At 43.0% G+C, this 26,049-nt stretch overlaps 1 protein-coding gene across 1 annotated transcript in view; it reads left to right on the top strand.

The window, feature by feature from the left end:
- NALCN (sodium leak channel, non-selective) overlaps positions 1 to 26,049 on the top strand; it is a 252,275-nt gene that overhangs the window by 47,210 nt on the left and 179,016 nt on the right. Inside the window, 1 exon segment of the mRNA XM_086482062.1 lies at positions 6,842 to 6,996. Within this exon segment, the coding sequence (XP_086338188.1) occupies positions 6,842 to 6,996 (155 nt within the window).

Raw genomic sequence — 26,049 nt, 5'->3', positions numbered from 1 at the left:
AGCCACAAAAATACAAAGCGTTAGTTGATACTGGTGCGCAGTGTACCCTAATGCCATCGGGACATGTGGGGGCAGAACCTGTTTCCATTGCCGGGGTAACGGGGGGATCGCAGCAATTGACTCTGTTGGAAGCCGAGGTGAGCCTTACTGGGAAGGAGTGGCAGAAACATCCGATTGTGACTGGCCCAGAGGCCCCGTGTATTCTGGGCATAGACTTCCTCCGGAATGGCTATTACAAGGACCCAAAAGGTCTCAGGTGGGCATTTGGGATAGCTGCTGTGGAGGCAGAGAGCATTAGGCAATTGAACACCTTGCCCGGACTATCAGAAAACCCATCTGCAGTAGGACTCTTGAAGGTGGAAGAGCAACAAGTGCCAATTGCCACCTCGACAGTGCACCGCCGGCAGTATCGGACGAATCGAGATGCCGTGATCCCCATCCACAAAATGATCCGCGAGCTGGAGAGTCAAGGGGTGGTCAGCAAGACCCACTCACCCTTCAACAGCCCCATTTGGCCTGTGCGCAAGTCTGACGGAGAATGGAGATTGACTGTGGACTATCGTGGCTTGAATGAAGTGACTCCACCGTTGAGCGCTGCCGTGCCGGACATGCTGGAACTCCAGTACGAGCTGGAGTCCAAGGCAGCAAAGTGGTATGCCACTATTGACATTGCCAATGCTTTTTTCTCCATTCCTCTGGCAGCAGAATGTAGGCCTCAGTTTGCCTTCACCTGGAGGGGCGTACAGTACACCTGGAACCGACTGCCCCAGGGGTGGAAGCACAGTCCCACCATCTGCCATGGACTGATCCAGGCTGCACTGGAAAAGGGTGAAGCTCCGGAACATCTGCAGTACATCGATGACATCATTGTGTGGGGGAACACAGCAAAGGAAGTATTTGGGAAAGGAGAGAAGATCATCCAGATTCTCCTGGAAGCTGGTTTTGCCATCAAGAAGAGCAAAGTCAAGGGACCTGCCCGAGAGATCCAGTTCCTGGGGGTAAAGTGGCAAGACGGACGGCGTCAGATCCCCACCGAGGTCATCAATAAGATCACTGCGATGTCTCCACCAACCAGCAAGAAGGAAACACAGGCTTTCCTAGGCGCCATAGGTTTTTGGAGAATGCACATTCCTGAGTACAGCCAGATTGTGAGCCCTCTGTACCTGGTTACCCGCAAGAAGAACGATTTCCACTGGGGCCCTGAACAGCAACAAGCTTTTGCCCAAATCAAGCGGGAGATCGCTCATGCGCTAGCCCTTGGCCCAGTCAGGACGGGACCAGAGGTGAGGAACGTGCTCTACTCTGCGGCCGGGAACAATGGTTTGTCCTGGAGCCTTTGGCAGAAGGTGCCTGGAGAGACTCGTGGCCGACCACTGGGATTCTGGAGTCGAAGTTATAGAGGGTCTGAGGCCAACTACACTCCCACAGAGAAGGAAATCCTAGCAGCCTATGAAGGAGTCCAAGCTGCCTCGGAAGTGATTGGCACCGAAGCACAACTCCTCCTGGCACCCCGACTACCGGTGCTGGGGTGGATGTTTAAAGGAAAGGTTCCCTCCACCCACCACGCCACTGACGCCACATGGAGCAAATGGATTGCCCTCATCACACAGCGCGCCCGTATTGGAAACCCAAATCGCCCTGGGATTTTGGAGATAATTACGAACTGGCCGGAAGGTGAAGACTTTGGCCTCACTGACGAAGAGGAGCAGGAACAAGTGATGCGGGCTGAAGAAGCTCCACCGTACAACCAACTACCAGCAGAGGAAACACGATATGCTCTTTTCACTGACGGTTCCTGTCGCATCGTAGGGATGAACCGGAAGTGGAAAGCAGCCGTATGGAGCCCCACACGACAGGTCGCACAAGCTACTGAAGGAGAAGGTGGATCAAGTCAACTTGCTGAACTCAAAGCCGTTCAACTGGCCCTGGACATTGCTGAAAGAGAGAAGTGGCCAAAGCTCTACCTTTATACTGATTCATGGATGGTAGCCAATGCTCTGTGGGGCTGGCTGGAAAGGTGGAAAAAGGCCAACTGGCAGCGTAGGGGAAAACCAATTTGGGCTGCTGATGAGTGGAAAGATATTGCCACTCGGGTAAAGAAGCTACCTGTGAGGGTCCGTCATGTAGATGCTCATGTCCCCAGGAGTCGGGCTAACGAAGAACATCGTAACAATGAACAGGTAGATCAGGCTGCAAAAATAGAGGTGTCCCAGATAGACTTAGATTGGCAACATAAAGGAGAGTTGTTCTTAGCTCGATGGGCCCATGATGCCTCAGGCCATCAAGGCAGAGAGGCCACTTATAAATGGGCACGGGACCGAGGGGTGGATCTAACCATGAACAGTATCTCCCAGGTTATCCAAGACTGTGAGACCTGCGCTGCAATCAAGCAGGCCAAGCGGGTGAAGCCTCTGTGGTACGGTGGACGATGGTCGAAGTACAGGTATGGGGAAGCCTGGCAAATTGACTACATCACTCTTCCCCAAACCCGTCAAGGCAAGCGATACGTGCTGACCATGGTGGAAGCAACCACTGGGTGGCTGGAGACCTACCCTGTGCCTCATGCTACTGCCCGGAACACCATCTTGGGCCTGGAAAAGCAAGTTCTTTGGAGACATGGCACCCCTGAGAGAATCGAGTCAGACAACGGGACACATTTCAAGAACAGCCTCATAAGCACTTGGGCCAGAGAACATGGAATCGAATGGATATATCATATCCCTTATCATGCACCAGCTGCCGGGAAAGTTGAACGGTGCAACGGGCTACTTAAGACTACCCTAAAAGCACTTGGAGGGGGGACTTTCAAAAATTGGGAACTGAACTTAGCAAAGGCCACCTGGATGGTCAATACCCGAGGGTCCATCAATCGAGCTGGTCCCGCCCAGTCTGGACCCTTGCACACAGTGGACGGAGATAAAGTCCCTGTGGTACACACGAGAGGTATGTTAGGAAAGACTGTTTGGATTAATCCCACATCAGGCAAAGGCACACCCCTCCGTGGGGTTGTTTTTGCTCAAGGACCTGGTTACACTTGGTGGGTAATGCAGAAAAATGGGGAAACCCGTTGTGTACCACAAGGAGACCTAATTTTAAGTGAGAACTCTGTGTAAGGTTTCATTGTGTATATATGTATATATGTATCTGTAAGGGGGCATTGGGTTGGGTATGGTGTAGATGGTAATAGAATAAGGGGTGGATTATGTCCTGGGTTACAGTGTAAAATGTGCCAAAAGAAAAAAATATATTCTATTACCATCTTCAGGAGCTGTTGAGACCAGGTGGGGCGGTGCTCCCTGCCTCCCCCCCTCTGGACTATCTCCTGTCAATGGGCACAACAATGCCTTATCGCCTGACCCATCGGTAACTCGCTCCTGGGCTATCTCCTGTTAATGGCCCATCAAGGAACTGCCTCACGACTCCCCATCCCATTGTGAGACACTCCGCCCGGGGAGGGGGAGGGAAGGAGCCAAGCAGTCCATGCCAAATAAAAACGGAGATTTTGAACACCCTAGCCGCCTTTCTTCCACTGGATTCCCAGAGGAGCTTTTCCCCCCACCTGAGTTCCAGAGGACGAGAGCTACCTGCCGACCACTGGACCTTCGGAGGAAGACCAGACTCTTTTACCTGATTGCTGCTTCCACAGAACTACACCCATCACTTCAGGAGGACTGCAGCCAGCATCTTATCGGACTGCTACTGCCACCCTAACAGGGTGTCAGGTTGTATTCCTGACTCTGTCAGTGTAAACCAGTGGGTTGTTTGTTTTTTCCCTGCCTTGTGTTATATATATATATATATTAGTAAAGAACTGTTATTCCTATTCCCCATATCTTTGCCTGAAGGCCCGTTAATTTCAAAATTATAGTAGTTTGGAGGGAAGGGGGTTGCACTCTCCATTTCAAGGGAGGCTCCTGCCTTCCTCCACAGACACCTGTCTTTTTTCAAACCAAGACAACATCCTTAAGCTGGGCCCCAGGTCGGCAGCAGACTTCCCTACGTAGTGATCTGGCCTGCACATTGGGCTTCTGCTCCCTTCAGAGTTGAGTCCACTACAACCATGACCCATCTTTTTTTCTTTTTATCAGACATTTCGATGCAAGGCGTGTTCAGTCTCAGCCTCGGTGACATCTCCAAGCTAAGCAGCTGTCCTCTTTGTCATTATTTGGTTCCCCTTGCAGAACATCGTACCTGTTACGCAAGGGCACCTGAGAAGGGGGGGTAGTCACTGGGCAGACGCGCCTGCAGTGCCTGTTGCTCCGGGCAGGAACTTTTTGCCGTTGCCCCCCATCCTGCAACTCACCCCGTTCAGTCGGGCAGGGAGAGGACAGGCAGTTCTCTGCAGCGGGGGTTCTGTCCGCCTGCCGGGCTTCTGTCACGGCAGTCAGGGGACGACTCCCAGCATCTCTCTCTCTCCCGCCCTCCCTGGCGGCCCTCAACCTGCTGACCTCCCCCTGAGCTCCGTCACGAAGCGGAGGAGCTGCTCTCCCCGGGCACACCTCCCCCTCCCCCGGGGGTGCTCACCGCTGCCGTCGGACAGCGGCGGGAGAGCCGGGCACCCCCCGCAGCCCGACGGCCCCGGGGGGCAGCGTGTTCCCCCGAGAGCTCCGCCTGGGAAGCGGCGTCAGGGCTGGCGGGTGCGGGGCCGAGGGAAGCAATCTAACGTACTTAAAGCGTACAACTGGGTATGAATTAACATATTCTGGTATAAAGAAATTCAGGTGCCCAGAATAATTTTTAAATCCTTGGATGACATGTGCTGAGCATGTTTACAAAAAGTGAAATGAGTACGTGTACACTTGCGTCTCTGTCTGTCCTTCTGGTTACACACATAGCTAAATTTTTAGGGTGTTCTTTAAAACTTCAGCTGGATCTGTACGTGTCTGTGTGTGCATCCATGCAGATCTGTATGGTTCGCTGATATCATGAAGAAATGACTACAGGATAAGTGCAATTACAGTTATTTCTCTGCATTTATAATTGCCTAGGAAATATTTTGTAGGAAGCTTTAGTTTCTCACTGACAGATTTAGACTAATATTGCTATTGCATGCAATGCATAAAAGCAAGAAAAAGAAATTAAAGCTTCTGTTCACCCAATTTAGTTGTCAAAATGCATCTGTGAGTTAGATTAAAAGAAGAGGACTTTCAGCAGAACAATAGATACTAATTATACTAAAGGGCAGACTGAAAAGCTGCACCTTTTCTGTGGACAAGTAAGATTAATTAAAAATTTAAGGCACTGTTCTGAAGCCTCAGGATAATGGGGTGAATACTACAAGATTTTCTTTGTAACTTTCAGCAATTCATTTTGGGTGTTTCTATGTCAAAAGTCTGTGCTGTGACGAGGAAGTCAGAATCAACCTGAACATGAATGGAAGAATGCTGTTGACTGGTTTTTTCTCAGACCAGAACCATGATTAGCTTTTCAAGTCTGATTTGAAATTGCCGTTAAGACTGAAACAAAAATCAGGACTTTCATTTGGTGGATGAGCGAATACAAGGAAGGACAAAACCAGATGTTGCTTAGCTGTGTGCCTGTTCAGCACAGTTGGAGCTATGTCATATTGCAACCTTTCTTCTTTTTCGTGCTCCCAGCTGACTCATAGCACAAGTAACGAGTCCTCACTTCTGTGCTGTAGTACTGTGCTGTGTTGCTCCATAGACCCTAAAAGGGACCTGCTCAGGATGGAGGGTGGTGGTTTGCTAATGTTAGCTCTTAACTAAACTGTTTCTTGGGAGATGGCGTGACCAGTGTTTGGTTTTGGCAAAGGACTATGTATTGTGATTATTAACTGGGTGCTGTAAATGCTTAGAGGGAATTAACTGCCTGAGCTTCTCCTTACCAAAGTTTGGGAGTACTTGGATACCTATCTTTATGTACATGCCACAGGCACAGATTTAACAGGACAGGGAGCTAGAAACTTGTCCTCCCTCTCCTTTTAGCTTCTGTCTCTCTTAGCACTGGACCTACCTGAATTCCCATTGTGGTGCAGTGTGACAGAGCCTCTTCAGCAGCTCAGCCCCAGGTGCCAGAGAGGCTGGGAAGACAAGTGATGCTCAGGCTCTGACAACAGTAAAAAATGGCCAACACAGTATGTTGTGGTGCTGCTCCCTGTCTCATAACCTTTCTATTTTTCGGTGTTACATTTACGAACATAAATCAATTTGAACCAGTTCAAACCAGTTCAAATTTTTTCACCTGTTCTACCAAATCGTGACCTATAAGTGAAGTAGATCTGTTTCAGTCACAGCAACCCCTAGATACTAATTGCATTAAACATGTAATGATTTCAGTTCTTGCCTGTGACTGTGACTATCCATCTGTGGTGGAAACTTGTCCTGACCAAGGTACAAGAAGCTGAATACACACTCAGGTGGCTGACAACTCGTCCACAACGATCCTTTTAAAGAGTGTCAAAGCTAGCTCAGGTAATGTCTGTAGAAGTCAAAGTCACAGTATTGACTGCAGTTAAACACATTCTCAGGATATGCAGAGGAGCCTGAAGTGTCTAAATTGCATTAAAGAGCGGTTGGAGCAACTGAATGTTAACTCCTCTGTGTCTTGGAGAGTCTCTATTTTCGATGGGGTCTCTAGGAGTTAGTATGAAACTTCTGCTGTTAGTATTTGTACTATCATTACATAAGGCTGAAGTGTTAGGAGACTGTTAGCTTGCCCTTTACAGTACGTGTTTAATTAATGAAAATAACATATTCCAAAGAACATCAGATAGCAAAAATAATAGCTGATGTACTACTTTTCATTTTAGTCCTCTCGCTTTCAAGTATTTAGTTTTGCTATGGGCTGAGTTTATGTAACCTTAATTTTGTATTTTTCACAGAAATGTAACGTGGAATAATTTAGCTATCCCAGACACCCACTGTTCCAGAGAGCTAGAAGAAGGTTACCAGTGCCCACCTGGATTTAAATGCATGGACCTTGAAGATCTGGGACTAAGCAGGCAAGAGCTGGGCTACAGTGGCTTTAATGAGATAGGTCTGTCCTACTGGTAAAATCCATTTCAGTATCCATTTAAAAATGTGTATTAAATGAACAGAACAGATAGCTCATGTCTGTGCTGAAAAGATATCAAGTGCAATCAGTATTCTGCTCAAGTAGAGCATATGCCAGAAAGAGAAGCTGTGCTATTTGCTTTGGAATGATGAAGTTATCATCTATTTTTACATTGCCTGGGATCCCAGGATTTAAATAACTTCCAAACAATGTCTTTATTTAAGAAGAGTCAACCGTTGATTATCACCAGTATGCAAATGCAATGACTAATTTCTGTGTTTTATTTATGATTCATTTTAGAGTATATAATTCATCCTATTTGTCTAATTTTAGTAGTAATTCCCATGAAAAAACCCCACCCAGAATTACTTTGGTAATTGTCTTGCTGCTAAGAGAAGGGGGGAGAGCAAATGAGATCATGTGTATATGCGGCAATCTCGATCCAAACTGTGTAAGTCAGAACATTACCCAGAAAAATGATTGGGACTCAGGCAGATTTTGCAATACAGATGCAATTTGTATTCTGTGAAAAACCCTGCAGAGTCACCAGGAGAATACATTCTCTACTAGCTGCAATGTGTCATGCTATCCCCATGGGGAAACGAGTGTAGAACAATAATTCAAGAAAGGTGGCAAGAGCATGGGCAGCTGTGGCAAGATCCATATCCAAATGGAAAATAGGCAGTTACCCTGTCAGAACATTGTGGTTATCTCACATTTATTTAACGGACAAAGGTCCAACAGGAGCCTGCAGCTGTAAATTTTCATTTCAGCACAGGTAGGGAAGTCCCATCAAATGATAAAGCATACCTGCAGGCCGTATTCTTTCTGATGCATCTCTCTGACTCTGATAAGCTTTTTTGTTCATTTTTCCTGGCTTGAGCTCCAGACTGTTATCCTGGCCCCAGCTGAACTTGAAGGTAATAAAAAGGTTTAATGACTGAATGACTGCAATCCAAAAAGTTTTTTTGAATATTGAAAGCCTGCGATACCAAATACTTTCTGAACAAAACCTGCCATTTGTGTCCTTTCTTTTTTCTCATGAGAAAGGAAGAAAAAACTGAATTCATCCAAGCTTCATTCTGTTTCTGCTGGGAGTCAGAAGCGTACCAATTGTACCAGTACTGCTAGCTGAATAGCGCTACTGATAGTACCTATCTTTCATATAAATTTTTTCTTCAGTAGAACTCAAAAGGATAACCCTGTCTGATCTCTGAGACAACCTCCAGATTCCTAAGTTCATGGCATACTGCCATACTTGGGTGAACATGAGCCGAGTTCTCACTAGAAGCTAAAAAACATGCACAAGCAAGTTCTCTAGTTAGAGATGGCTTGGCACGGGAGCATGGGACAGGTGTATCACCAGAAGAATTATGCACCAGAGTGAAATCACCCTTCTTGTCTTGACACGCAAAATTATTGTGGCATTGAAGGCTGTTATTCTAGCTGCCTACCCGGTCACCAGGGAATAGTAGTAGCAATGCCTTAGACAAGCTTAAGTGGGTAGATGATTTGAATGAGGCACCGAGTGTTTAATAAAGGAGGGCAGTATGTTTTTAATGATTGGCGCAGGTTGGCAAAGACGGGTAAATTAGTTTGTCCAAGGGTGCTTGGAAAGCTGGTTGAAAAAACAGGGGTCAAACTCCGCTCTCCTGAGTCACAGTCCTATACTTTATCAATATGTCATTCTGAGTGCTGCATTTTAAAGATCAAAGATTGCTAATAGACTTAGGAGACTTGTCATTGATATATTGTTTTTGTCTAGAAATAGGCAACCAAGCTGTAACACTTCTCAGTACAGCAGACAGAAGTCAAGTTGAATATCAATTGAAAGCTGATTACTAAACTTTAAAATACTGGGTAAGACACAGCAGCTTTGCCACAAAATGTTAAATAAGCTTCCTCAAATTAAGAATTTTATAAACAAGAGTTATAACCAGCAGGTTTATCAATATTTTATAAATCTCCATTTTGTGATGCACCTTTGTATGTAGTTAACAGGAAAGTAATGCAGTAGCTATTTTCTGTGTAATTATACTATTTTATTGTATACATCCATTGATATTTTACTTGCAGATATTATTATGCAGCCTGTCCTGTTGGTTCCTGGAATCTATCATTATAAAAATCACAAGAGCATAGCGGTTTGGCAGCTACTGTGTAATTAGTACCACTTAATTTGCAGAATATAAGTACAAGCTATGCATATTTGAATTTGATCATTTCTGTTATTTTTCTTCTCTTTAAAGAAAAAGGGAGGGGTTTTTTACAGTTTTATTACTGGGTGAAGACCAAGCTGACCTAATCAGGTAAAAGTTAGTAGAGTTTTATTCTGTGAGGGCTGTGCCAAGTAGGTAGTTTCATATTTGGAAAATCCCTTAATTTTGGCCAGACCCTGCTCCCACTTTTATAAATGGCTTTGGTGTTAAAGGAGTGAAAATTGGAAAGATGATAGTTAAGTTTTGGTTATTGACAATATATTTCCCAAGTTTTCTATTTTTAGTTTTGAGGTGTTCTATTTATCTGTATGCTTCTATAAAAGTATGTTATGTATTGTTTAAGGAAGAACATAGTTAGACTACTGATAAATATGTCTTGAAGTCATCTTGTCGAGATAATCTAGGCCATCCCCTTCCGATGTGAAACAGACTTCACAGTCTTTGCAGTCAATCTATTGCACTGCTTCGGTATCTGTACTCTTAGGAAGATTTTCCCAAAGTATAACCTGAATCTTTCTTTTTAGCAATTTAAGATCATAATTTCTCACCTTATTCACTGTTGACATACAGAAAACTTTAAAAAAAGCTTTCTGGGTCTTTCAAGACTGTCATTATGCCTCTTCTACCCTCTATGGCCCTGCTGTGCCATATAGCTCCAGATGTTTCAGTCTTTTGCTATAGGACTTACATTTTGTACCTTAAATTATTCTTATTATCCTCTAGACTTTCTCCAGCTGATTCACCTCTTTGTTGAAGTGCAGTACTGGCAGAATACCCCAGTAGAGCCATTACTTTATGTGTTTTTAAGCTCTATTACAGTTTCTACATCCCAGTGAGATGTTTTCCATTTTCAGAACAGCATGTTGTGGGTGATTCATGTGATTTGTTACAGCCCTTGTGTCCTTTTGAAAGAGCTGCCGTCACTGTTTCCCATCCTTTATTTCTTTACTTCATTATTCTTAAATGTAGACCTTTACACTTGTCTCTGTTGAATAGCATACTTTCTTTTTTTTTTCCAACTATTTCTTCAATTTGCAAAGATCTTCTGGAATTTTAGTTCTTTCCTCCTGAATACTTTCAGTCCCTCTTAGCTTACTTTTATCTGAAATTTGATGAGTACAATTTATTTTCTATCAACCTGGTCAAGAGTGAAACAGAACCTCGTTTGACAGTCTTCCTTTCTGACAATGTTTCATTAATAGCAGCTTGTAAGGACACTTAACAAATAGTATTTTCACCTAGCCACATTTCTGTATGTTTTCAAGGTGAGACAATATTAAAAGCCTTTTAAAATCAACATGTAGACCATCAGGTGCTTCTCCTCTCTTTACAAAACCTGCTTCCATTCTGCATTTGTACAGCAATAATATAGTAAGACTTGTGCCATAGGTTCTCCAATGCCTGCACCCTTTCAATGTATATTAATAATATACTTCCACCTGCTGTCTGTGAAGGTAATTTTTCAAACATGGGCCACACCAGCATGTATCTACAGCTAACACCTCTGTTCTTCAATGTATGTATTTCTAAATTGGATGTAGTAGGAAATTAATACCAATTGGCTTGCTAACTTGAGCAGTGTAATCCCTAATAAGAGTGAAGTTACTAAAAGCCAGGGCACTTCTGTCTTGCTATACCTCTAGGAAAGTCATGAGCAACAGTCACAGAGGTCTATCTTAGAACTGTTTGCGAAACTGGAGAGTTATGAAACATTGAGTGGGGAACCAATTAGCTAAAGCCTCAGTACCTCAAATCCCTTTCTCTATGAAGTTCTGAGATGGTAGGAAGGAATACTAGAGAAAGAGTAATCTGCCCCCTTAGGTGAGGTGACTTCAGATATTTCAGGTTTCAGCTGATGGGAGGCTACAAGAAGTTACGGCTTTCTTCTGGTAAGTTGTTCATGAACTCACTAGAAACCCAAGTACACTTCCGAACAGTTTGACACAGAACTTGACTTCTTAACTAGGTGTTGTTCTTATACAGTGAGAGCCTTCATATTAAATGAAGACTTTTACCCATCAGGATGCCTGAAAGATTTTTCAAATACTACCTGTGGGGCTGAGTGGGAGTAAGAGAAAGGATATGAATGAAAGGCTTGGCTGACTGTGTGGATGTGAGTGGCAAAGCTCCTTACTATTGACTGTACCTGTATGGTACTGTCAAGCTCTTCTCTTTCTCAGACTTCATAGCTGATTTTGATTCAGGCCTCCATAAAAGGTTGGTTTCCTTCATATTAGAACAGCTTTCAGCCTTGTCTCCCACTGAGAGCGTCAGGTACATCCACAGCTGGCCTGTTTCTTCTGATTTTATTCTCTTCTTCCCTGTGTTTTTCCTAGCTGTGTTTAATTCCATAGGGTGTAGCTGATAGCATGACAGTATCATGAAGTGTGCAAAAAAAGTTAGGCTAAACATTGAGAAAAAATATCTTTGTTTTGTGAATAAACCCCAGTAATTGTACTATTCATTAGGCATGTGATTGTATTTGCATAAGCATTTGTATCTGATGCATCTAAAAAACGTAAGTATAATTGTTGAATTAAATAAGAGCATGCAGGACTTGGCAATTGGAGAACTGTGACAAATACTTCTGCCTTCCATGTCACTGCTTATCTGAGTGTGCGTCTACCTTTAGTAAATATTTAACATGGCCGTAATTGCTATCAAGGCACACTAAGGACGTTGGTAGAGCTGTCTGTGTGGGTGCTCCTGGAAAGGAGGCCACATAGACACAAATGTGCCAGAACCCCTGCTGTTGCTGGCAGTTTTCCTCCGTACCTGTACTTTCCACACAGTACAGAACCTTTTGCATTCAGATTTTTGTAACATCTGGCTAGTAATCATTCCACATGCCTCATGGGTGCAATCATCTGTAATCATCTACAGATGTACACTCGCAGCTACATTACTGATTTTACTCTTCACATAATCCTAGAGAATGTTTTTTCCGTGATTTACAGTGCTACATATTGCATCAAATATTCTCAAAAAGAAAAGTCCCGAATGAAAGATACATGAAAGTTAAAAAATATTCTACAAAGTGAGAGAAGTTTTATGCCATGAAAGATCGTTCTGAAAGGAGGAGATTGTATTCTATAGAATCATCAACCCATCTGTCAATTGCTAGGGCCAATACACTATTAAATGATACGAATTAAGTCTTGTATCTGCAGAGGGTATTTGACGAAGACTACCATATTAATGTCCATTTTACATATAGGAGAGAAGCACATGTTGTGTCTTGGATACAAATAATGAAATTTAAATGGTAAGGAGTGCTTCAAAACACATAGATAAAAATTACATCTTTACTAAAACATACTTGCCTTATAGTAAAAGTGAACACTATTCAATGGAACAATGAGCCAGCAAAATCATCTCATTTCATGGTCTGTAAAACAGCAACAGAGCTTTAGGTCTCAGCTGTCTCCCACTTCTATTATAAGGCCTTTTCACTTATAATACGTGAGCCAGAATTTAAATATTCTTGGCATGCCTACAGTTAAAAGAGCCTTTTTTTGAATTGGTAACTAGAAAAGACTTTTATATGTCACTGTGAAAAATGTCTGCCATGATTAGATTAAAAGTGAACCTAATTTAGTGTTTGTGAAAGGAAACATCACGGTGGGGACAAAGTCAACTTCCTCAATTCACTTACAGGTATTGTTTTAGTAAAAGACTTGTACAGGGATCAAAATAACCCATTTGTCTACCCATAAATTGAAACTTTATCTGCCAAACACAGGAGTTACATTAGTTCTTTTAGGAGTTCTTTTATGATGGGGTTAATACTTTTTGACTGTGAAACCGGTTTGAATTGCAAAGGAGCTGCTCTTAGACTGGAAGAAGATTGGGGTAGCATTAGGACCACTGTTCAGAAGGAAGGAGTTAAGGTTAAGATAGTATGCTGTGAATGTGGATTTTGCACCTCACTACCACAATCCATTAAATAAATTTTCTATGAGAGATTTAATGTTGCCTAGAGGTGGGTACCTGTCTCTAGGATTAGAATTCATAGTGGCCAAGTAGTGTTGAGTGGTGACACATGATATACACATGAAAGCCAAACAACTGGAAAGGGAGGAAGGATGCTTACACCAGTCTGGAATAAAAGCTGAGAAGTCAGCATAAATCAAATGCCCAATTAGGTACTCCTAGAAACAGTAAGCATTCAGAGCTACAAGTCCATTCATTTATGTGGACACCTATATCATGAATTGGGCTGCAGGAATCATAGAATCATTGAATGTTTTGTTGGAAGAGACCTTAAAGATCATCTGCTTCCAGCTCCCCTGCCATGGACAGGAACACCTTCCACTAAATGAGGTTGGTCAAAGCCCCATCCAACCTGGCCTTGAATGATTCCGGGGTGGAGCACTCACAGCCTCTCTGGTCAACCTCTTTCAATGTCTCACCACCTTCACAGTAAAGAACTTACATCAAATCTAAATCTGCCGTCGTTCAGTTTAAAGCCATTACCCCTTCTTCTATCTCTATGTGCCCCTGTAAAAAGTCCCTCTCCATCTTTCCTGTAGGCCCCTGTCATGGTTTGAGCCTACCCAGGTGGCAACAAAAGCACCATGCAGCAGCTCGCTGACCCCTACCTCATCCCCTGAGGGAAAGGGAGGAGAAAATGCAACCAAAAAGGCTCCAGGGTCAAGACAAAGGACAGGGAGGGCTCACTCACCGGTTGTGGTCACAGGCAAAAGACAGACTCAACTTGGGGAGAACAACATACATTTAATACAAAACAACCACCACCATCAAGGAGAAGGAGAGAACCAACCAGGTCTTACATACAACACACCTTCCCCCCACCCCCACCTCTCTGGTCTTCCCAGGCTCAGCTCTGCTCCCTCTTCCCCCCCAGCAGCACAGGGGGCAGGGAATGGGGGTCACAGTCCGTCAGGCACAAGGTGTCTCCGCGGCTCCTTCCCCCTCAGGGAGAGGGGCCCTCGCAGCCCTCCCCTGCCCCACCGCGGGGTCCCTCTCCCGGCAGACAGCCCTCCACCCACCGCCCCAACGGGAGTCCTTCCCGCGGGGCCGCAGCTCCCCAGAACCCCCCAGCGCGGGTCCCTCCCGGGGCTGCCGCCCTCCCACCGACGGGCGGCTCCAGCGCGGGCTGCCTCGGAGTCGCGGCTGCTCCAGGCCCGGTCCCTGCTCCTCCGGCCCGGGGCCCTCCGCAGGCTGCAGCCCAACCTCTGGGCCACCGCTGGGCTCCAGGGGCTCAGCTGCCACCCCAGCGTGGGCCGCAGGGGAACCTCTGCTCCGGCACAGCTCCCCCTCTCCTTCCTCACTGACCTGGGTGTCTGCAGGGTTGTCTCTGCCACCCCCCTTCGCTCACCTACACAAACAGACAAAACAAAGAACTCCTCAGTGCCTTCTTTCACTCTTAATAGTTATTCACAGAGGTGTCATTGGCCTGGCTTGGCCCAGAGGCAGGTCCAAAATTGGAGCTGGGGGACCTTCTGAAAGTCTCTTACAAGAGCCACCTCTGTACCCCCTCCCCCCCTACCAAAACCACTACCAAACCCCCACTAGACACTAAACCACCACAGCCCCCTTATAGTACTGGAAAGCTGCTATAAGGTCTCCCCAGAGCCTTCTCTTCTCCAGGCTGAACAACCCCAGCTCTCTCAGCCTGTCCTCATAGGGGAGGTGCTTCAGCCCCTGATCATCTTTGTTGCCCTCCTCTGGACTCAGAGAGAGGTCCATGTCCTTCTTATGTTGGGGGCCTCAGAGCTGAGAGCAGTACTCCAGGGAGGGGTCTCATGAGAGCAGAGGAGAGGGGCAGACCTCGACCTGCTGGTTACACTTCTTTTGATGCAGCTCAGTGTACATTTGGCTTTCTGGGCTGCAAATGCACATTACCCGGTCATATTGAGCTTCTCACCAACCAACACCCCAGGTCCTTCTCTTCAGGGCTGCTCTTGATTCATTCTCTGCTCAGCCTTTTTTTGTGCTTGTGATTGCCCCAACCAGGTGCAGGACTTTGCCCTTGGCCTTGTTGAACTTCATGAGGTTTGCACAGGCCCACTTCTCAAGCCTGTCAAGGTCCTTCTGGATGGCATCCCTTCTCTCTAGCATGTCAACTGCACCACACAGCTTGGTGTCGTTGGCAAACTTGATGAGGGTGCACTCAATCCCACTGTCCATGTCGCCAACAAAGATGTTAAATAGCACCAGTCACAATACTGACCCTTGAGGAACACCACTTGTCACTGGTCTCCACTCAGACATTGAGCTGTTGACCGTGACTCTTTGAATGTGACTATCTAGCCAAGTCCTGATCCACTGAGAGGTCTGTCCTTCAAATGGTGGTCTCTCCAGTTTAGAGACAAGGATGTAGTGCCCAACAGTGTCAAATGCTTTGCCCAAGTCCAGGTCAGTGGCGTCAGTTGTACTTTCCTGATCCACCATCGCTGTAACCCCATCGTAGAAGGCTACCAAATTTGTCACGTACAAGAGACTGATACAGGTTCTTAAAGTAGAAGTGACCCATGTTTTTATGTAGTAGTGCAGTGGTCAAAGTGAAAGACCTGCATTCTGGAAGGATGTCCTACTCAACCCTGTGCACGGGCTGGGGCAGAGCATGCTCCCTTCTACCTCCCACGCTCTGAGTCTGCAGCAGCAGGAATTCCTGGCCCTGGAGGAAAGTGAGCAACACAAGACATGACTAGAGGGAATACTATAAAGTCCTACTCTTTGTTATTCTTCCATGAAGTTATTACCAATTTTTCTGCATGAACTGCCTAACATAAAAATATATAAAACCACCTTTAACATTTAGGAGGCTGAATATTAACAAGATATACCAACATAAACCACTTGAGAATCCAACTTGCCATTCCTGCTGCCACTGGATGCAGAAAAGAGCCTGTCACTGGTGGCAGAGGCTCACCTATTAATTTCTCTGTCACTCCACACCCACCTGACACAGCCTGGTTGTCTCTTCATGGCAGTATTAGCAGCCACGTAGTCTTTTCAGGTCCCTGGCATGACAAGAGAGGCAAGTGGATTATGACTGATTAGTTGTCCTAGGCAACTGCCTACTTTGCCAGCTCTGAGATTTCAAGGTCCATGAGGAACAGGGAATTATAAGTTGATGAACAGAATAAAAATTTTATTTGCAGGGTATTTGTTCAAAGTAAGGGATACAACTGATAGTGAAAAGGATTGCAAGGGTGTTTTCAGCCTGCTAATATGCCTCCTTCCTCCCCGCACTGCCCTTTCACACAGTCATCTTCACCTGAATGAAGCCAATGTCATTTTTCACAGACAGCTGTAGATGGCCAGAAATGCAGATCAGCATCACCACCACAGCCTGAATCTCTTGGCTCTGAGTCATTTGGTATCTGGGGTAATAGAAAGCAATGAGGGGATGTAATTGTTAAGTCAGAGCCTCCATTTAATTGTACCCATTGAAGGCTGAGAGATTGAGCTCTTATGAAAGAAGCGCTGGTTCAGTAATGATTTCATCAAAATTTGTGGTCAGATTCTTATTCTACAGATTATATGTACGCTTGATATACATATTGAGTCTTAATGCTCTGTTTATCGTAGCAAGTGCATCATAGTATTAAATGCTTTGATAAACAGGTCTAATCTTATTCCACTTACACAGCTCTTTGATTCAGGCACTTGCATGTAAAATGCCTAATCACGAGGCCTTCATCCATGACTGCAGCCTGTGGAGTTACCATGTGGTAACATGACAAGTGATAACGATGTTAATGCATGAAGGTGTCAGAATGTAATTAGGGAAGCCATTCAGACTGTCTAGCGATAAAACTCGTATTTTCTAAATGTGACTCAAATGACTTAAAGCATGCCCCATTAGTCCACTGATTGAGAAACCAGTGAAAATCATTATTTCAAAAATGGTGATTGATTTTTGTTTTTCTCACTGGAATTCCTTCCTAGGCCTTGCAGCTGGAGAGCAATAGGACCCTGATCCCAGCTGAGGCCCTGTCATGGGCTAAAGAGTCTCCACTCAGGGAATTTCACTTACTCTTTTACTTTCAATTAACATAAACTTCTAATCACTCATTCAGGTATTAAGATGCAAGGAAGACAAACAGTTAAAGACACACTTCAGGAAAACACCTTTCCTCCTTCGCCTGTCTCAACTTCAGTCTACACAGGTCTCCTTCCCGTGTCCTAGTCCCCACTCCTCTGCTTTTGCATATAACTTAATTTTCAGACTGGTGCACCAAGAAAGGACTGTTGCTTATGAGCAGAAACAGAAATGAAGAAGACTAGGAAAACTTAATTTATCAAAATGTGCTTGTGTGGCACAAATATTTCCAGCCTTGGCAGTGTCCATGGGACGTGCGTATCTTGCATTGCACAGTAAATGGTAAGAAATATTAGCAAGAGCTTTAAAGTTAGGCACGTTATTTTCCAAGTCGGTCGCCAATTCTGTGATGTCTATGGCTGTGGTGATGTGTGGTGGTGGTCCACTGTTTCTATAGCTTGGCAAGGACATGCCGCCTTATGCTTGTCACTTGTCCCCCTTAAAGGAATATTTAGAGTTTATTGCCTCATGTACTTTTTACCTCAGCTCCAAAAGGAGGTGTCTTTGTTTTGTTCAGATACAATGCTGTTGGAACATTTGTGCTCCTGCATTAGGTGGGCTTGAAGACGCTCATACTGCGTTGTTGCCTCTGCAAAGTTATTTCTTGATTTGGAGACAGTTCTGTCCTCATTATACCTGTTTCCTCCATTTAGATTTAAGTTTATTCAAGGGTTCATAAACCATATAATCACAATACCAATTTTTCAGCCGTTTTCCAGGATGACTGGCTAGCAGTAGACTAGTTTTAGACATCTTGATGTCCTCAGTATGGAGTTTTGTCCTGAGCAGATACTGAGTGATTGGCCTTTATTTACTGACTTCCTTTGACAATAAATACACTGTTTATCCTTTGTAAATCACTTGCTCCTGCAGCCTGACAGGACAGGACACTATATATGTAAGTGAATATCCCTGTTCATTATACTTTGAAAATACAGTTTTTCTTACTCAAAACTTATGCTGTAAGTTTTATAAAAAGCAGACAAATGCCTGTGATTCACTGTTTCTTTCTGATATGAGATATGGCAGTTACCAAACAATTTGGGGGTGATAGTGGTTTTAAAGTGAGTAGCAATTAGCTATGTTTAGCAAAAATTCTGGGGCACGTGGCAAAATTATTATTGCTATAGAAGGACTGAATACGCCTTTCAAACATGAGGCCTTAATGAGCCTTCCATTGTTTGCCAGTGATCTTCAGTTTCTCTCAGTTTTGTTCTTTAGTATGACAATTCCATCTAAACAAGCAGAATCATTTTAAAATGGAGGTTCTCTAACATAAGGCAGTGTTAGTGAGTTTGCATGCATTGTGGATGTATGTGGAAAGGAAAAAACAGGTCACTTCTTGTTTTGCAGGGAACACAAATGATCAGACTCTAGCAGGGAGCATGTTTCTGGAAAATGTTGTCTCTTCAAGCTGTCTGAATTCTTACTATTGCTGAAGGGAGTTGCATCTGTTGCATCGTTGTGTAGGTGATGTAGATTAAGTTTTACTGGAGAATGTATTAGCAAAGAGCCTTTCACAAAAAATTTTTGTTGGATTAGAAAGAACTGTGTCTTAAATACATTATGTAAAGACCTGAATTTTCAGTGGAAACATGATGGGCTTTTCCTAAAGGCTACATTGCAAGTGGTGGACCTGCATGTCTGAGGTCCTGTTTTTGTATAGCCTGACTGTGTTGTGACCTTATACCAGAGAGACACTTCATTGCTACTTCTTATTCCTGTTTGATTTTTGTGGGAGAAGTAACCCTGATATGTGGACCAGAAGGCAGCTCCAGTCTCCCTTCCCCAGGGCTGAGGCACCAGTGTCCTTGCACTCCACAGCACACACCGACTGCTTAAACTGGTTGTACTACGTGGGTCCAAGGGCATGACTGGGATGTACATATTGGCTGTTACTGATGGTCACAATGAGCTCTTTGTATTTCTGTGTTGGAAGAGTAACACAGAGATATCTAAACCCACAAATTTTTCAGAAAAAGGATACTAAGACAATGCTTCTGATTTTAGACAACTGAAAAAGTGACCAGAATTTGAAAATAAAATCAAATAAAAAATAGCATGATGCTGCAGTTAACTCCCTTAGCTATTTGATGTTTCTGTGTGCTTGCCACTTTTCTCAGTGAGGCCATTTTAGTTGCCTAGTTAATGAAGACTTTTTTTTTTTTTAAGCAAATGGTTTAGAGAAACAAAAAAATTTCACAAATAATATCCATTGAATCAGCTCTGTTCCACTAACAAATGGTATGTGGGAAGTTGTAGAATTTTGGAAACTTAGAGTAATTTGAGCAGCCCTCCAGAATTTTAATTTATTGCTGTGTTAATCCCAAAGTAATTGAGGCTTGCATTAAACCAGGCAAACAGGTAAAACTAATGTGAATAGATTAGTACAGTTGTCTTGCACTGACAGTCAAAGCAAACTTTACTGTTGCTGAGAGAATTCAGTGGAACACACTTTCCCCTGCCATTTCAGGGTGTTCCATGTTAGTTCCAGCAGCTAAATAGTTGTATTTATAATGGAATAAAACAACTTTTCAGAAAGCTTTATTTTTTCTTTTGTTCTCAGTTTTGTTTGTAATTGTGCCTCTTTCCCGGTGACCATCTTTTTCTGCTATATATAGTTTGATATATCACCCATGTCATTATAGTATGCTGCACAGCATTTAATGACCTGTCTGACATCTGTGCTATGTGCTTCCTCCTATCTCTCTTTCATTCCCATCTGCGCCTGGGAATGCAGAAAGAATGGTTTGCACACTGAACCAATATGTTTTGGTTAGATTTAATTTTGAAAGTATTTTGAAGTTTTTCTTCTAATATACCTTCTCACAAGGTACTTGCGTGATAGAGGAGGCAATGTTAAAATAAAATAAATTCATACTTGCTGATGTTAAGTAAAAGACCCATGAACAATCACATAAGCCAAAGACATGGGAGAGCAAAGTGTGGCAGAAAGGCAGTCTTATTAAAATATAAGAAAATGAAAGTTGAGGTAGGTCAAATGCGAGCTTTAATTGTATGCCGTTATGCTGTTTTGTACTCTAAACTATATCACCTCAGAAATATCGATCCCTTATTGACATAAAACTTCATGTTTCTTAATTTATCTCATGTAGCATAATCTTAAATTCTATGTAAGTTTTCCGAAGTGATTAGTAGGAGAACACAAGCATAATAATGAAAAAAATGTGAAAATTCAGTAGAGCTCACTGGCACCAGTACTGCTGTTGGCTTCTTACTGAACCACTTAAATATCTCCACCCCTTGCTCCCTACTGCTTTGTGTCTTATGAGGGCTTATTTGCTCCAACATAAGGGAGCTTGCTGGGGAAGGTGGTGCTGGAAACATTGCAACTGGCTCTGCAGGACTCAAGCTCCCAGCTGGCGCCCCTAGGAAGCCCTTGCACTGCCTCCCGGCGAGAGCCTGCAGTGTGTCAGTGCCCGCTGCTGCAGACTGTGAGTTACATGTAGTGCAAGTACTATTTCTGCAGATGACCTTCTCATGCTTTCGTTCTGCTGCCCCTGCTCCAGCATAGCAAGGCCTCTCATCATGATTTTGAGATGACACACACTCTATGAAGGCAAAGGAGGAAATTTGCTTTTGTACTGCTGCTACTGTTCACTTATAATTCCTATGGGAAGTGTGAGTTAAAACACTCAGGTCTATTATCTACAGTGACATTTCTTTTTCCTCTAATGCAGAATGCTAACCAAAGGGTCAGATAACTTTGAGAAGCCAAGTAAAGCAATAGGGGGCACACAAGTGCTAGGAATGCCGTGGTCAAAGGGAAATAAATGTGCATTAAGACCATCTCCTTAATAAGGATTTGCTAAGAAAATAAACAGAAAGAGCTGCTTCAAGCAAAAACAACCTCCCAGCCCACCAGTTTGCACTCTGCATGAGAACTGAAGAAAGGCTTATGTCAAAGACAATAACTATTTGTGTGGATAGCTACTTAACAGCTCACAGTCTGACAAGGAACAGAAAACAATGTGAAAAAATAGAAAGAGGAGTTAAAGGTGTGACAGTAGTGTGAACAGCCCTGAAACAAAAGGCGTGACTAATTTCAGCCACACTAAGGAGCAAGAAACTCTTAGCCAATAGGCAAAGCATGAAGTTAGGCAATTAGAAACCTGTCATTCCATACCAAGAAAATTAGATCCTATCGGTTTAATTATCAGTCAGTGCCATTAAGACAATATAGCGCTGCATAATGAAAGCTGCAGTTACTGGGTAATAGAGGTAATTGTTTTCGCAGTGGAAGATTTTCACTTTCAGACAAGAGCTTCAGTATGTGACTGGTTTACAGGCTTTGACCTTCAACACTTGCATAATGCATGGGACACATTGTCTTTACCTTGCCTTCTGAGATCTGGTTATTTTATCCTAAACAGCATTTTCGTAAAGTTGGTGGAAACGAGCAAATCCACCCACCACAAAAACCATCAGCGTAGTCATGCAACATGCCCTCTGTTACTGTAATTAGAGCAGCTCACCAAATCATCTTTGATTTAAGACCTTTGATTTGGTAACGCAGGGCCAGCTTGCAGCTTGGCTTTTCTGCTTCTGCTGGGAAATAAGGGGGAATAACGCTATTCCAGAAAATCTAGATCACAGATGATGACTTCAGAGGGAGTAGTACACAGAGAGCAGAAGCTTAGGTGTGACTCCAGCACATCAGCTCGTCTGTGGTAACTGACTTCATTCATGCTGCTACCCTTGCAGTACCCTGTGGCAAATGTGAAATGGCATACTCTTTCTTCATTAAATAGTGCACAGTCTCAATTTATTGCTCTAATATTTAAATATTGAATGTTTCTTTTCCTAAGTGTCATTTCCCTGCTGTTCTTTAGGGACTTTCGATAGTTACTGTGTTCTGCTCCATGGTCAATGTCATGACATTGCCACATGAAGAAATTCTTGTACAATATCTATTATGCACAGAATGGTATTGGAAAACTAAAATAATAGTGTAGTGTTTTGGATCCTCTGTGAACTACGGAAACACTTTCTGAAAAAAACTGTAAGACCATTCACTTCCAGTTACTGCCTTTCTCATAGCAACTGAGAACGAATAGAAATGACTTGAAAGCTGTGAAGTGTTACCTAAGAACATTAAATACCCTATGTATTCTTTACTCTGATCATGAATTTTGGTTGTGATCAAACTGGGAGCTAGATCTTGCAGTATCTAGTGGGTGAACTGAATGAATCTTTAACACATTTAATGAATAGTAACCACTTCTGGTTTTCTGTAGTTAGGACACAGTGCTGGGAAATACATCTTGATTTCTTTGCCACAGGGGCATTTTTGTTCTATGAATTGTTTCAATATGCAAATAATTCCTATATTCCCTGAAATCTTTACAGATATTTTCAGTGCACAGACTCTTTAATGGCACAAGCTGCTTTGAAGGTTCTCATTAATACTCAGCAGAATTTAAGACTTTTTGAAGACATACTGTTCCATCTCCAGGGAAGGTGTGACTGGTCATCTTGGGAAGTGTCAAAATACATCTTCTCCCATACTGCAGTCAGCATTTTCCACTCTCATACAAAAACTCCTTTAGAAGGTTATCCTCTACTTTTCCAACAAATCTATGCTACTGTCACCTTGCAGTAGCGTGTACCATAATGGTCAGTACTTTGCCTCATTTCAGTAAGAGATTTTGACCACAGTTTTTGCCTCCTAAGATTAGGTAATTAGCATGAACCCTCAGTGTGAGAGTCTCAGTTCATATTTGAAAAAGGGTAAACCACACAAGAGTATCACCTTTTTCTTTCCCCTGTAAGGAAGATCGCAATAACTAAGCTCCCAATTTTGACGCTTAATTTAAACAGCTACAATGAGATTGGATGACTTTGGGCCCCTGTTTCCAGCTAAGTACACATTTTTTTAAATTCATGATATGGAAAGAATTAAAATTGAATTTTATTGCATAAAATTCAAAAGAAGTGAAACCAGCAAATTTTCTGTCAGAGGACCTTGTCAGTCACCAGTGGAACAGGGACATCTAACCATTTATAGAGCATAGATGCAGTGTGGCCATGTGTACAAGATAAAAACTTCTGAAATCTTCTGTTTCTCAAGGAGCTGGCTCTCTACATGGCTGATTGATCTTGACGTAAGTTACCCAGGGGCTGACAAATAGATTAGTCACAACAGGACTTCTTTATGTCTCTTCTGATAAACTGTGGTATTATTTTCTTCTAATTACCTGCCTGTGGCAGGTTTTGCATAGCTTTTATAATGGTATGTGTACTACTTACATATCCTTCTGTATTAGCCGACTTTGCTATATTCTACATATGAATATTTTTCTTACATTTGTTTTTCATCTTCTGTTTTTAGGCCTTTTACTTAGAATTCTGAGGTTAAGTGACAATAATTAAATATGTCTATCATCATGTCTCAAACAAAAGTGTTTCAGTCGTATTACTAATTAATCCTCTTCTCCAGAACAAACTCTGTGTTTTCTTTTTCCTATTTGCATTTTTTGCATTTCATGTAGAATCCTAATTCTGCCATTACCTGGATGTTTTCTTTTTGTCCTTGGTATTTGATACAGAACTACAGAGCAATAATGGTGATTCACGGAGGGATAGCGGCAGTGAATAGAAATTGCATACTGTGAAAGCCTTTTAAAAAGTTAGCATTCTACCATTAGTATACCTTAGCCATGGACATGTATTTCACTGACATTCACATATCAAGATGGTAAATGCCCTGGAAACAGCTAAGGATATTGAGTGGAGTCATTGGGGCACTAAGAGAAATTCTGAAGAGAGTTTGGAGTATCAGGGGAGAATACTGGTTTTGAATAGTTGCTCTGGGAAGCTTGTAGGATTAATTTAATAGATGTCTGTATAGTTATTTCATAATCAGATTAGTCTTTGCATCTTTTATCTGATCATTTTATCCAGTGAAGTATGCTGCGTCTACCATGCATTTACTCAACCTGTGGTTAACCTGCGCTCTGCAGTAATTTCCCAAGTGTCTTAACCTAATCAAAATAGACTGTTAGTTGCTTCACACCTATCTGTTTTCTCTGTGTTCTCTTCTCAAGTATTTTGCCAAATTTGTCAGATATGATGCTATATGTTGTACCAAACTAGCTGGTCTCCATCAGCTTGTCTTTCTCCAGATGCTTTCTGGTTTCATTCATTCCTTAGAGGTCCTATGAAATCCGTAATGCAGATGCTTTCATGGATCTGTAGACTCTTGCTATCTCCAAGAGCTAGAAACTCTTCTTTTATTAAACACATTTACTTCCTTCTAGTCCTTAAGCAGTCCTTCATTTCAGTTAAATATTAGGGTCATCAATACATTTGACCCACTATGCTGACAGCAGTTTTTAGGGTGTTCAAATGGCTGTGGTGATCATTTTTGACCAAAGTATGGGGCTACTGTTAGTTTTGTATCCAACTCACCACAGACAGAAGCATGATTGCAGCTGTGTCCACAGTGTCCTCAGGCACAATGTGGAAGGTGCAGCTTAGGAAGAGTTTTCACTGGAGAATTTCAGTTGCAGCTCAGAGTAAACAAATACTTTGTAACAAAACCAGACCCTGTACCAAATAATGACCTTCCCCAGCTGTTGTGCGGTGCTTTATTAAATCAGCCACATTGCTGAGAACTTCCAAAACAGAGCACAGTGTTAATCCTTCCTGCATAACTTCATTAGAAGCATTCTTAGAAGTTTCCCCTGTCAGGAAGCCAAGGAAAATAAAATAATTAACATTTCTGTATTATTTGCTAATTGAGGATTAAGCCTGTGTTATTTAAAACAACCGGACTCTATTGGACTTAATGGGGTTTTGTTTGGGGCCTGTATCATCACATTTACTGATGAAACCTTGTTTTTCAGCTGGAAGGAACCTTGGTGATGCTCTTGTCCACTCCTTCTTGTGACCATAGCAAACTGTGCCATGTCCATTGTTGATAAAATATGAAGTCCCAACTTAGAAAACTTAGGAATGGAAGAGGCAAAACAAGATGAAAAACTCCTTCAGGACTTCATTTCTCCAATGATTAGAAAATGCCTAAAATCAGCCTACCTAATGTTCATGGCCACTTGTTTCAATGCCAGTATCACCTTTTGTCTGTCTTTATGATCATAGGCAAGTGCTTAGTGATATTTACCCTCTGTATTTTCCATTTTTTGGCAACCTGAACTTGGTGACTTGCTACTACCAGAGGTTGTATTTGCACTGAGATGTTTGGCCATATGCCTTTCTGATGTGTAGCGCCACAGAGCCATATACTGTGAAAACATGTGTGAACTATGGAATTGAGTCAGAGGCAGGATTTGCACTAATAAAATCATCTACTTGGTGTTGATCTTTGGTCTACAAACAAGGTGATATAAACTGACTTGTATTCACACTGCTCGAGCCTGGTCCCTTCTAGAGCAGAGTGGTTGTGTTTCCATTTGTATAGTGGTTGGTTTTCATCTCCAGTGGAACCCCATGAGTCACCCCTGTGGCCCCAAAACATAACTCAAAAATGTTGTGGGATTTTTCAGACCAAAGTTCCCATGAGCATTGTGTCACATCCCTGGTGTCACAGCTCACCAGGGATGTGATTTTATAACCCAGTATTGAAGGCATGTATCACACGAGGGAATGTCAGCCTGTGGAAGATGTTGAGGATGTGAGCCTATTTGGAACAGTATTGAGGGTGCGTATGGGTTGGAGGGAGCTATGTTTGGTACAGGCACATGCATGGGATCAGGAGCTACA

The sequence above is a fragment of the Leptosomus discolor genome, chromosome 1 (assembly GCF_034619465.1).
Source record: "Leptosomus discolor isolate bLepDis1 chromosome 1, bLepDis1.hap2, whole genome shotgun sequence".
In the NCBI taxonomy this organism is placed as follows: Eukaryota; Metazoa; Chordata; class Aves; order Leptosomiformes; family Leptosomidae; genus Leptosomus; species Leptosomus discolor.
Note: the sequence above shows the minus strand (reverse complement) of the source record. Positions and strands in the feature narration are given on the sequence as shown.